This window comes from Dasypus novemcinctus, chromosome 1 (assembly GCF_030445035.2).
Source record: "Dasypus novemcinctus isolate mDasNov1 chromosome 1, mDasNov1.1.hap2, whole genome shotgun sequence".
Lineage (NCBI taxonomy): Eukaryota > Metazoa > Chordata > Mammalia > Cingulata > Dasypodidae > Dasypus > Dasypus novemcinctus.
Window position 1 is genome coordinate 42743323 of NC_080673.1, and position 12530 is coordinate 42755852.

The window sequence follows — 12530 nt, forward strand, 5'->3', positions numbered from 1 at the left end:
CTTCCTTCTTTTTACATCATCTTGCCACCCGCAGATAGGCTTTTGCACGAGACAGAGTGATCTTGGAAAACATAAGTCAGATCACGTCACTTCTCTTTTCAAAATCCTTTGCCTACTCATCCCACAGAACACAAAAGACAAATTTTTATGATAACCTATGAGGTCTTTCATAATTTTTCTGTTACTACTTATTCTGTTACTCTTCACCCAACCAAATAGTCTTCATGTTGTCTGCAGGGTCTTTGGATTTACTATTTTTCCTATGTGGAATTATCTTCCCTAAGACAACTACATATCATCCATATAATTGATGCATTCTTCTTGTTCAGGTCTTTTCTCAAATGTTACCTTCTGGAAGAGTCCCTCCCTCTGTAAGATAAAAAAAATATGATCATATTCCTTTATTCCATCCCTGGCATCTTCTATTCCTCTTTTATGTTTTACTTTTCTCTATAATATGCACCATCTGTGACAGATATGACTAGATGACCACCATAGTTTCACGCTCTCTTAATATAGTATAGATTTTGTTGCTGGGAAATAGCTATGTAGCCAGAGATTACTTTTCCCATATGAGGGCATATGGCTAGATAAGATCAATGGAATGTGAGTGGGAAACATGCATGCCATTTCCAGACTGACATTATGTAGCTTCTATTGGACCTTTAAGACTGATCACTCTACTTTAGCTCTAAGCCCATTCTACTTTATGTGACCTTCATTTATATAGCAGTTTGATATAGTTATAAATTCTAAAAATAGATATTGGATTATGTTTGTAAACTGGTCTGTACCTGGGCATGATTAAATTATATTTAGGGCTTTGATTGGGCCATATCAATAGGGTGTTGAGGGGTGGGGATTCACAGATAAAAGACATGGCAGAGGGGTGGGAGGTATATGTGGACCTCATATTTTTTGAATGTAACATAAAAAAAAAAAGAGAAAAAAATAAATAACTAAATGAATAAGTAAGTAAACAAATAAAATAAAACCGGGGGGTGGGGAGACATGGCAATGGATGGGGTTGGAGTTTTGAGGCTTGAGTCTTGATCTAGAGCCCCAGGGAGTAAACACAGAGGAGCTTGGTTGTAAGGAAAGAGAAATGAACCCTGGGAAGAGAGGAACCTAGGAAGCCTGAATCCTGGCAGATGTTGGTAGCCTTCTTGCTCCAATACGTGGCAAAAGACTTTGGTGAGGGAAGTACTTATGCTCTATGGCCTGGTAACTGTCATCTTCTACCCAAAGTAAATACCCTTTATAAAAACCAACTGATTTCTGGTATTTTGTATCAGTATCCCTTTGGCTGACTAATACAATTTAGCTTCTTGAATCATGTGCTTTGGAACTGATTTTATTGTGAACATACTGCCTTATGTTCTTGAAATTTTCTTTCATGCCTGTCTTCATTTACATTTATTGCCTACCTTGATTCACAGAGAATTTTAGCCAATAATACACTAGTAAGATAAACCAAAAAAAAGACATTTAAAAAATTATTGTTGAAAGCCCTCATTACATCTTGCTGAAATATTGCAATAACCTTCTCACTTGTGTCCTTATTTCAAATATATCTTCTTCATAATCTGTTAAATTTTTTCCCCAGACTTATTGTTCTGCAGTCACAATCCCTGATTAAAGCTCGTTATGTCTCCCATTGCTACAGAATAAAACCCAAACTTCTTATCATGTCATAGATGATTCTTCATGATCTATTCCCTGCCTATTTCTGTAGCCTCTTAATCTTGCCACTTCTTGTCTTATACTCTCCAAAAATTTTGGAAAAATCATCTTTATCTTATGCCCAGTTTTTTCTTATCTTTTTGGGTTTGTTAATGCTATTCCAACAAAGAATGTTTTCCTTTTTCTTATTCTCCTGGTTAATTAACATCTATTAACTCTTTAACTCAGTTTTTACATTTCTGCCTTCCAAGGAGACTCATTTCTTTCGACAATTCCCCTCCACTGTGTTCCTAAGACACTTTTGCATATATTATAATTGTTTCTTCATGTGTCTTTTTCTTTGTGAATTCCTTGAGGATAATGACTTTTTTTTACCCAGTTCTCTCTGTATTCTCAGTGCCAAGCACAGGTCCTTGTGCATCATTGGTGTTCGATAATGTTTGCTGATTAAATGAATAAGTGAACAAATAAGTGAAAGAAAACATTAGTTTTTCATACTCGTTTTTTCACCTTGTGGCCGTAACCTATCTTTTAGACCTCATTTCCTACCAACGTCCAGCAGCTGCTTCCTATTTTCTGACCTTTGTACTTTTGTTAATGCTCTCTGAAAGGCCTAGAGAATGCCATCCTTTTCTTTGTGTATCCCTTAAACTTGACTCTTCAGGACCTTTCTCAAAAATCTTTTGCGCATTGAAGACTTTTCTGAATCTTGTAAAACTAATTGATCATGCCTTCCTTTGGAATTCTAGAGCTCTGGGTTTTTACTTTTCTTATGGCCTGGATCTTATGCTACCTTTGCGTATAATTCTTTGTTTGCTTATTTTGTCCCAGATCACAAATGCTGTGAGATTATGGACTATGTTTTCCCCATATGAGTACATTATCCATTATAGCACCCCAAATAGTGCTTTCCAAATAGTAGCAGGTGCTCAAAAAATATTTGTAAATTAATATCATTAAAGCAGAACTTTTCTATGAGAACCAGAAAAAATGAAATGTAGCAAGGAAAGTGGAAAATAAATCTCTTTGTAATGTGAGTGCTTTCTTCAGAATTGAAAATACTAGAAAGTCTCTGGAGATGACAGCAACTGTTTAAAGACCTGACTCCTAACTGTCTTAAAAACCTGGTAGTATAACATAATAAGCCTATCTTCCGCAGTGGATTAAGAACACATATTTTTTGCTAATGCTTATTTGTCTAGGCCACGAAGTATGCTACATGTTTTTTCTATTATGTGAGTTAAAATCATGTATTTATGTTCACTAGTATTTTTCTGAGAAATCTACAGATTTATTTTAAAGGTTTATCGATAAGTGTTGGATTATGCTGGGTTTAATATTGAATTTATACATTTAAATTAATTATTTTATGATAAAAATGTCATATTATGAAAGCCTTATTTTATTCCTCAGTCAAAAACCTGCTGTTTTATGAGAAAATTAAAATAATCACATCAGAATTTCTTCAATTTTTCTTCTCTTTAGTCCTTTAATATTAAAATATCAAGCTTTATATCCTTCAGTCTAACCACAGAGATTGAGAGAGAAGTGACCTTCTTTACTTCCAAGTTAATTACTCTCTTTTCACAGGATCATGCCGCTTGTGTCTTTTGGAAACCATACTTCTTTCTGTCTCCTGCCCAACCATCTTTCTTTGGACTTCCTCCCTTTCATCTGCAAATATATTTAAGTCTGTTCTTTAGGCACTTTAAACTACTACCCTCTTTCCCTAATACTTTTCATGCCAACATTTTTTAAAAAGAAGTGAATATTAACTATCTCCACCAAAATATGAACTCATTACTTTTTTTTTTTAAAGATTTATTTTTACTTATTTCTCTCCCCTTTCCCTTACTCCCGCCCCAGTTGTCTGTTCTCTGTGTCCATTTGTTGTGTGTTCTTCTGTGTCCGCTTGTCTCTTTTCTTTTGTTGTTGTTATTTTATGTCATCTTGCTGCGTCAGCTCTCCGTGTGTGTCACGCCACTCCTGAGCAGGCTGGACTTTCTTTTGTGCTGGGCGGCTCTCCTTATGGTGTGCGCTCCTTGCACGTGGGGCTCCCCTATGCGGGGGATACCCCTGCATGGCACAGCACTCCTTGCGTGCATCAGCATTGAGCCTTGGACAGCTCCACACAGGTCAGGAGGCCCTGGGTTTGAACCGTGGACCTTCCATGTGGTAGATGGATGCTCTATCCATTGAGCCAAGTCCACTTACCTGAACTCATTACTTTTTGGTTTTCCTTCCCAAAGCTGTAGTCAAACTGCTTATGGTATCACTAATAATCTTTAGATATGTTAGATGCTTTCAAAGGCAGGTAATATAAAGCTTGGCTCAAACTGCCTTAAACAGTACAGAAAATCATTATCTCTCATAAGAAGTCCAGGTATGCATAGTCCTGGGATCAGGCCTCTGCTTTATTTTTCTGTAATTCTTTTATTCTTGTTTCCCTGGATGTATAAACCTTTTCATCAGTCTCATTTCCCTCATGATTATATTATGGCTGCATGTTTCTTTGTTCCGGTCCATCAGGAGGATATTATTACCCACTACCACCTTTGAAGAGTATTTATTCCTTTGTCTTTTTTGGTACTGTTCTATTTTGGTTCTCGTATTATCTTATGGATTGTAAGAAATGATTAATTCCTTCTCTGTTTCTTTCATTGATCTTTCCCTGTAATTTCTTAAATATTGGCATTCCCCAGATTCCTCCTGTCCTTTCATATATGTTTTTTCTAGGCTAGTGTGATACCTGACATAAAATAGACACTAGTAAATTTTTGTTAAGTGAATGTCTAAGTCTACCCACTTTCAAGGCTGATCAAATCTCTCAATTTTATGTCAATAGTCCAGGCCTCTCCTTTGAACTCCAGAGTTATATTGTTTATCTATTAGACATACATACCTGGATGTTACTGAGTGTCCAGGAAATGATTATTCTCCCTAGTTGTACCTGATTAACCTTTACTCATTTCAGTTAAATAGCATCCCCTCTCAGCACCCCATTGTGACATATTTCAGTTTTCTTTTCATCATCTCCTTTCTTCCTACCCCCCATATTGAATGTTTCACATCTTTTTTTTTTTTTAAGATTTATTTATTTATTTATTTCTCTCCCCTTTCCTCACCCCACCCCAGTTGTCTGTTCTCTGTGTCTGTTTGCTGTTCTTCTTTGTCCACTTCTGTTGTTGTCAGCGGCATGGGAATCTGTGTTTTCTTTTTGTTGCATCATCTTGTTGTGTCAGCTCTCCGTGTGTGCAGTGCCATTCCTGGACAGGCACTTTCTTTCGCGCTGGGCGGCTCTCCTTAAGGGGCGCACTCCTTGCGCGTGGGGCTCCCCTACGCGGGGGACACTTCTGCGTAGCATGGCACTCCTTGCGCACATCAGCACTGTGCATGGGCCAGCTCCACATGGGTCAAGGAGGCCCGGGGTTTGAACTGCGGACCTCCCATGTGGCAGACGGACACCCTAACCATTGGGCCAAGTCCGCCACTTGTTTCACATGTCTTATCAATTCTAATTCAGATATGTTGCTCCAATCTTAGCCTTGAGGCTCCACCCCACTGCTGTAATCCAGGCCTTCTTTTATATTGCTGTCATGCAGAATACAAGGCTGAGCCTAACAATCCTCTATTGCAAAAGATTGATTTCTGTTCACTCTAAGATGTAATGGTAATTACTTCATATTACTATAGAATGCTTTTTGAAATCTGGTTCTAAACTAAGGTTTCCTACCCTAGTTTATTCCACCCCCAGGCTGCCTTGCCATGTTCTTTCTTACCTGAGCTTTCTTACATAAAACGTGCTGTTTTATGACTCTGTGCCTTTGTTCATGGTATTGCCATTATTTGTCATGCATTTTCTTTGTTTTGCCCAGCAAACTTTGCTTATCATTTAAGTTCCTGTTTAAAAGTCATCTTGTTCATTCTTTAATTGATAATTTATTAAGTGCTTGCTTTGTTCCAGTTACTGTGCTTTTTCTGTATATTAGATAGACAAACACCTGTCCTCATCAAACTTACAAAGTAGATCCCCATCAAAACCTTAATGAAATCATTAAGTTACCCAGGCAGGGTTAGTTGGTACGTCCATCATTTCTCTAATAGTACTCAATTAGTTGTCTTATGGAAATGTCATACTGTGGAAAGCTCATTGGCTTTGAAGTCAATAAACCCTATTAAATTCAGTACCCATGGGTAGTCTCAGTTTCCTTATCTTTAAAATGAGAATAACAATATGTGCTTTTGACAGGGTTGGTATGAGGCTTGGTAATAGTGTATTCAAAAGAGCATATATTCTGGCACTGAGTAGCCTAATGCAAAATAAATGTTAGCAATTTAAAGTTGTACTTTTGGCATTTAATAATTGTTTAAATCTCCATTATACCCTTAAAAATTTCTAGGATTGAACCCAGCATAATTCATTTTTATGTACCGAGATCTGGTACATAGTTGGCACACAGCAAATGTTTGGTAAATTTTTTTGCTAATTAAATTAAAATTCATATATATATGTAAAATATTTCTTAATAGTGTGTCTACTAAGGTGAGTTTTAGGTCTTCAAGCACATCATTTATTTTAGTGATTTTTTAGAATTGTCTTTTGTTAGAGTTGTAACTGGTAGTATAATTAATAGTAGATTTTTAATTTTCTCATAACTTTGCTTACTTGCTAGTAAAAATGCTAACTAAATAGAGAAATGGCAGGTAGGAAAAGCATGAGCTCATTTCTTGAATAATTGATTTGATTGTAAAATTGTATTTTAAAAAATATCTATAATGATTACTTGAAGATGGGTATCTGGATGGCTTTAAAAGCAAATAGAGAAATACACTGAATAGTACCATACAGATTTTCATAATTACATAGAATATAATTTTACATAATTATATAAATATATGATACTTTAGTGTCTCAGTGTAACAGAAAATACCCATGCTAGACCTCAATAAAGAAAGAATTCTGCTTGAGAGAATGTGTCCTCTGCTAGAATTCACACAACTGAATTTTTTTTTCTAAAAACCCTTTTCATTAAGATACCAGGAAGCATAGATCTTCTGCACTTGATTCATTGTTGGTATTTGGTAAACAGAGGTTTTAGTTAATATTCATTCTATCTGCATGAAGGCACGATAGATTTCAGTTTGTGAGACAAGGCATTCTCTTATATTGTATGATACCCTATAGAATGTGAACATTATTTCATTGAGATTTATGCTAAAAGTGAAACCTTTCTAGAACTTAAGCATTTTTATCTGCTAGCTGACAGTGCACTGAAAATGTTTACTGCTTTTTAGGGGCTTCCATTTATTTAAGTTGTAGCTAATGTCTAGCATGAATTTTTAATCTAAAAAATGTAGAAATAAAAGCTAGCCAGATATAGGCATTGGAAAAACAAGTCATATAAAAATGTAAGAACAAAATATGAAGTACTAAAATTTTCTAGGATTTAGAACTTTCCCCTAGCCAGAATTTATTACTGACTTCTGTTAAGGTCATCAAGATTTATCAGGTATTGTCACAAGAAAGTGGGTAAGATGGAAAATGGGAAATTTTTCTGAGTGCGTTGTTGTGACAGTTTTTCTTTTTAAAACTATCAGTCTTTTATTGATGTAGTTCCAAATTATATTAAAATGATATTAAAACCAGTGAGACAACAGACTTGCATATATTTGACTAATTTGATAATAGATGTCAATACATTCATATTATAGAATACTTGGGATACTTACATGGTGCTTTGCTCTATCACTTGTACTTTTAAAAATTCTTATTATATATTTTCAAATCTGTCTTCTCCATGATATCAGGGACAGTATCTTAATAATCTTTGTATTCCACAGCAGCCGTACAAGGAAAAAGTAAATAATTTTTATTAGAAAATATTTTAGGAGTCTATCTGAATATTTACCCATTCATTCTGTATTAATTGGCTTGTTATACTTTCTCTGAGGACAGCTAAACTTTAAACAAGTCTTATAATTTACATGTGAAAAATAATAATCAGATTGTTGGTAGTTGAGCCAAGAAGAAGAATGTGGATCATAACTTAGTTATTAATTCTCTGCTGTAATACTTATACCTCTTTGAACTATCTCATTGCTTTCATTCTTATTTTGTTTTAACTAATAAAATCACTAGCCACAATGGGCTTAGGAAAGAGAGTAAGTAGCCTGTCTATTGATGCTTGAATTGTATTTCTTTCTAAGGTTTCAAAAATATTTCCAATTCTGCTCTTGTAAAACAGAAAATATATATTCTCTGTACTAAATTGGCATTGTTTTAAAATTTTTGTAGATTACAGTCATATATTAAAGGTGTATATATAAACACATTTTAATATGAAGCTTTCTGATAAAGTAGAAATGTAGTCAGATGACTTAAGTTTATACTTAGAAAAGATCATTTAAACCTATGAGGTAATTTTATCCTCAGGCTTTAAAATTAAACTAATGCATGAATAAAAATTAGAAAAGTTAGATAATTTTACTTCATTGCCATCCTCAACTTTTCAAAATCTGTATCCTTTTAAGTCAAAGATCTTAGTGTTGGTTGAGTGTGTCCTAAGAGGAGCACAGTACCCTTATGGAAAAGGCTTACCCTTATGGAAAATATCTTGTGAAGGAAATCGTATTTCCAGATATTTTAGAACATAGCCTTACATCCTTAATTTGAATAATTTTGGGATCTTAGTTTTATTTTTTAGTGGATATGCATAAGCTTGAAGTTTGTGAAAGTGGCATTATGAATGTATTAATATAATATTTTTGTATAGATAGAATAGAAATAGAATGACATATAGGTATATATTTCTGAGGTCTAGAATAAATGATTTCTTATCTATATTAGTATTTCTTTAACAGTATTTCTCTGGACACTTGAAGTCTTTTTAACTTTCCTGGTCATACAGTGGCGATAGATACAAAAATGTACAAATAACCTATTTAGTTAACTTATAGCATTATGGGAAGAGAGTTGGATCAACTATGCTATATTTGACAGTCTTAGCTTCTTTAGAAGAAGACTTGGAGTGGGCGAAGAAGGAGAACATAACTTAAATAAGAGTAAAATCTTTAAGTAGGTTATCAAAACCTACACTTTCCCTCCTGTTCTAAAATGATAAAGTGTGCCTTGTATTTTTGATAGTAGAGCTTTCTAATGGAAATGCAGATTTTTATAAGGGAGCATGGTTGGGAGGACAAACATTTGATTTTTAGGCTGTCTGTTACTGTATATATGACTTTAAACATGCCAGTAGTCATCCCCATCTGAAAAAATGAGTGTGGCTTTTTCTCCAAGGAACATGGATTCATTTCATGATCAGAAATTGGATGATGATGCTATTTTGTCAAATCAGAGTAATAGCTATTCGATAGGAGTAAACTCTTTGAAGGCTTTGTATCCTATATCACCCACATCAGTGTTTAGTATAGACAGACTTTTGGAGAATATGTTGAAATTGTTGATCTCTTTATATTATTTTTATAATCCATTCTATATCTTTGATCTCATAGAAATGATTTTTGCTTTGTCTTTAGATTATTTTAAATTATACAGGAAGTAGACTATTTGTATTGAGAAGGTAGTATCTAATTGATATAGCTTAAGGATATTGTAAAAATTAACATGCTGAGATATGTATTTCTTTATGCTATTTGGATTGTGTCCTAAGTAGTTTTTATTTTTGGTTTAATGTTTACATTTGGAAATAGAAATTTATAGTTAGGATAAGTGAAAATTGATCATAAAAATTTTCTACTCTATGTAGTGTGTGTTTATTTCAGCCACATGCCACCATTTTGACCATTTTTTGTTAGTATCAAAGAGAATGAAAATTTTATGGTTTTATTTCCTCCAAATTTTGTTTGTTACTCTTATATTTTATTTTAATTACTTGATAATTTGTGAATGATTTTTCTAATTCCTTTGTTTTCCTAGTGTATCATAAAAATAATTGTGCACACACTTTAATAGCCTTTGGATTAGACTTCAGTATCATGCATTATGCTAGTATCTATTGTTACCTAATTTAGTAATAATTTCATCATAGCAGCTTAACATCTTTTATAATTTTAATTGTTATCAAGAAGAATGGTGTCATTTAATTTGACTCAAAATGCAGAAGGATGGATGAATGACAAATTAATAATTTACCACCTTTGCATAATACTGCAGCATAGAATATTAGAAGGATTGATGGCAGAAAAGGTTAACAAATTTTAGCAGCTTTCATTAGCTTTACATCGTCATATGTTTGTGGTGCTGACTGAAATAGCCTTTGTAGGAGATCTCAGTCTAGGGAACTAATTACTTGTGCCGATTGCCTCACTGATGAATAGACCCTCATTGTATCATTCCCCTGAAGACGAGGAGCAGCCTGTGATTCACGACTGCATCCTGGCTGATATTTGATAATAATTTTAACAGATAAATGTAGGTAGGCAGAATGATGAAGTACCTATCCAAGCTCCACAACTATCAAAGCCATACACATAGCCATCTGTGTTCTGCTTTCTTTCCTCTCGAACAATCACCTAAGGAGAATTTTATGTTATTAATTGAACTCAAATCACTGTTGTCTTTTGCTTGTATGTATATACTGTAGGTATTTTTAATTTGTTTTTAAGTGGCAGCTTAGTTTTTATTTAAAATTTAGACAAGAAAATAAGGTATAATAAATGAACTTTTTACTTTTCCTTTTTTAAGGACTACAATTCTTATGCTATTTTGCTTTCCGTTTTTATTATATTATATCGCCTTCTCAGGCATGATCAAAATGAACAAAGAACATATTTGTTGTTCATATTTTGTCTCCAGGACTCTCAGCAAAGAGCATTGAGTTCCTACTATTTTTTAAAATATTTTCTTTGAATAATATATTGCTTGTTGCCTATGATTGATTAACCTGATTTTTTTAAATCAATAAAGCACTTATTTACAAATCTGTTTTGAATTTTTAATGATTGCATCTTTAAAACATTAAAATAGGATAACTTTTACTTGGATATTTTGAGATTGTTAGTTGGTCAAGCATACTAATTTGTCAGAGCTGACAGGTATACACTTTTATTAGCTCATGAAATACAAGTAAGATTTTATTCTGTATTAGTCACTCCTGCCAAAGCTTTGATTATGAGTAAAATTTTAATTTCATTATTGAAACAGATTTTCATGCTATATATCTTTAGTGAATAAAAGTATTCTACAAGGATTATTTTTCTTACTGTAACTGAAAAAATCTTCATACTAGTATTTTCTTTATAAAACACTTTTTAGCATGCTAAGTCATGATTAACTAACAAGAAAGAAAGGTGGCATTTATATATTGGCATATAAAAGATCCACATAATTGGGGAAAATATAGTAGAACTTAAATTGAGTGAACCCTTTTTATAAAAAAATACACTTTTAAAAGTATGCTTTCGATATAGCAATTATTGCACATCATATAGCATGTAGTTTTTAATTAAATATAAAAACAGACTACATAAAACAGAAATCCAATCTGATTTGCTTGAAATAGATTGCTATTTTACTCTACAGGAATGGTTTATTTAAAAACAGTAAATGGAAAAGAAATGCATTTTCTTGTGTTGTTGTAAGCCTCAGGGGCTAAATGTAATGAATATTTTAAGAGATTATTTTAATTAAATTCCTGCACATCTAAACAGAGTAATATTTTATTATCACATACATAACCATGTAACTGAGATATTCATTAAAGTTAACACTTTCTGGACCAAGAATTCATGGTATGATTTACTGACCTTGTGCAAAAAGGCACAAATTAGGAAGAAAAATGAAGGGGGACAGACTTTGATTAATATAGGTAATGTTATACCATATTTATAATAGCCTTTTCCCTATTCTGGCTTATAAATGCAGCCACAGAGAAAGGTGCCCTGCTGAGGCTGAAATGAGGCTGAAATCAGAGCACATGCCACTAGAGTGTGGGGAAACTGATCACACTGTCAGCAATTCATTCAAAATGATGTATTTAGTGCTCATTTCACCTTCCAAGCAAAAGGAAAAGGAGTTCCTTAGGCTAGAAGGTGATATTGTTATTTTCAAGGACATACCTAAGTTAAAGATTGCAAAAAGGGGAGTGTGAGGTGGAAGGAGAATTAAGAGGAAGGGGAGGAAAAAAAGGCAGCACAAACAAGGAGAGCTTTATGCAGAAATCCAGTGCTACCACGCTGTTTGATAATTGCTAACATATGTGGCTTCTCTGTTTCATTGTAGTCGTCCTCGTGAGTTCTGGCGCCTTGACTACTGGGAAGATGACTTGCGGCGCCGGCGACGATTTGTGCGTAACCCTCTCGGATCGACACATCCTGAAGCGACCCTAAAAACAGCCGTGGAACATGGTCAGTGTATAAACCTCTCCTTGCCAAAAGCAGCAGGTACAATACTTGGTAAAGAAGAGCATAACTTCATGATTACAAAGCATTATAAAATAGTCCAACACCACATTTCATAGTTACTCACCCTAGAAAGAGAAGTTAAAATTTTTATAGCGGGTGCAGAGTCCTATAAACTATGGTGTCAGGTGTTTGTATGTATGTATGTATGTATGTATGTATGTATGTAATTTAGTTAGTTACACATGCAAAATTTACTTAACAATGACCCTTTATTTCAGAATGGGAGGATAAAATGTTTCTCCTTTTAAGTGACACATTCAGCTTTGAGTAAATTAATCTGGGAAGCCTGCCTTAAATTCATGAATATCAGAAAGACAGTATTTACACACTAAATAGGTTTCTAGGTTCTGTTGTGTATATATTGCTTTTCCCCCAACAATTATATTTCAGTATGAGATTATGAAGTGGGAGAGATGGTAATAAAT

The 12530-nt window shown here is 33.9% G+C and overlaps 1 protein-coding gene across 4 annotated transcripts in view; it reads left to right on the top strand.

Moving 5' to 3' along the window:
- LRBA (LPS responsive beige-like anchor protein) overlaps positions 1-12530 on the top strand; it is an 891557-nt gene that overhangs the window by 479055 nt on the left and 399972 nt on the right. For all 4 annotated transcript variants that reach the window (XM_058282502.1, XM_058282620.2, XM_058282452.2 and 1 more), the window contains exon 38: positions 11924-12048. In XM_058282502.1, coding sequence (XP_058138485.1) covers positions 11924-12048 — 125 coding nt within the window. The remainder of the gene's footprint in view (positions 1-11923; positions 12049-12530) is intronic.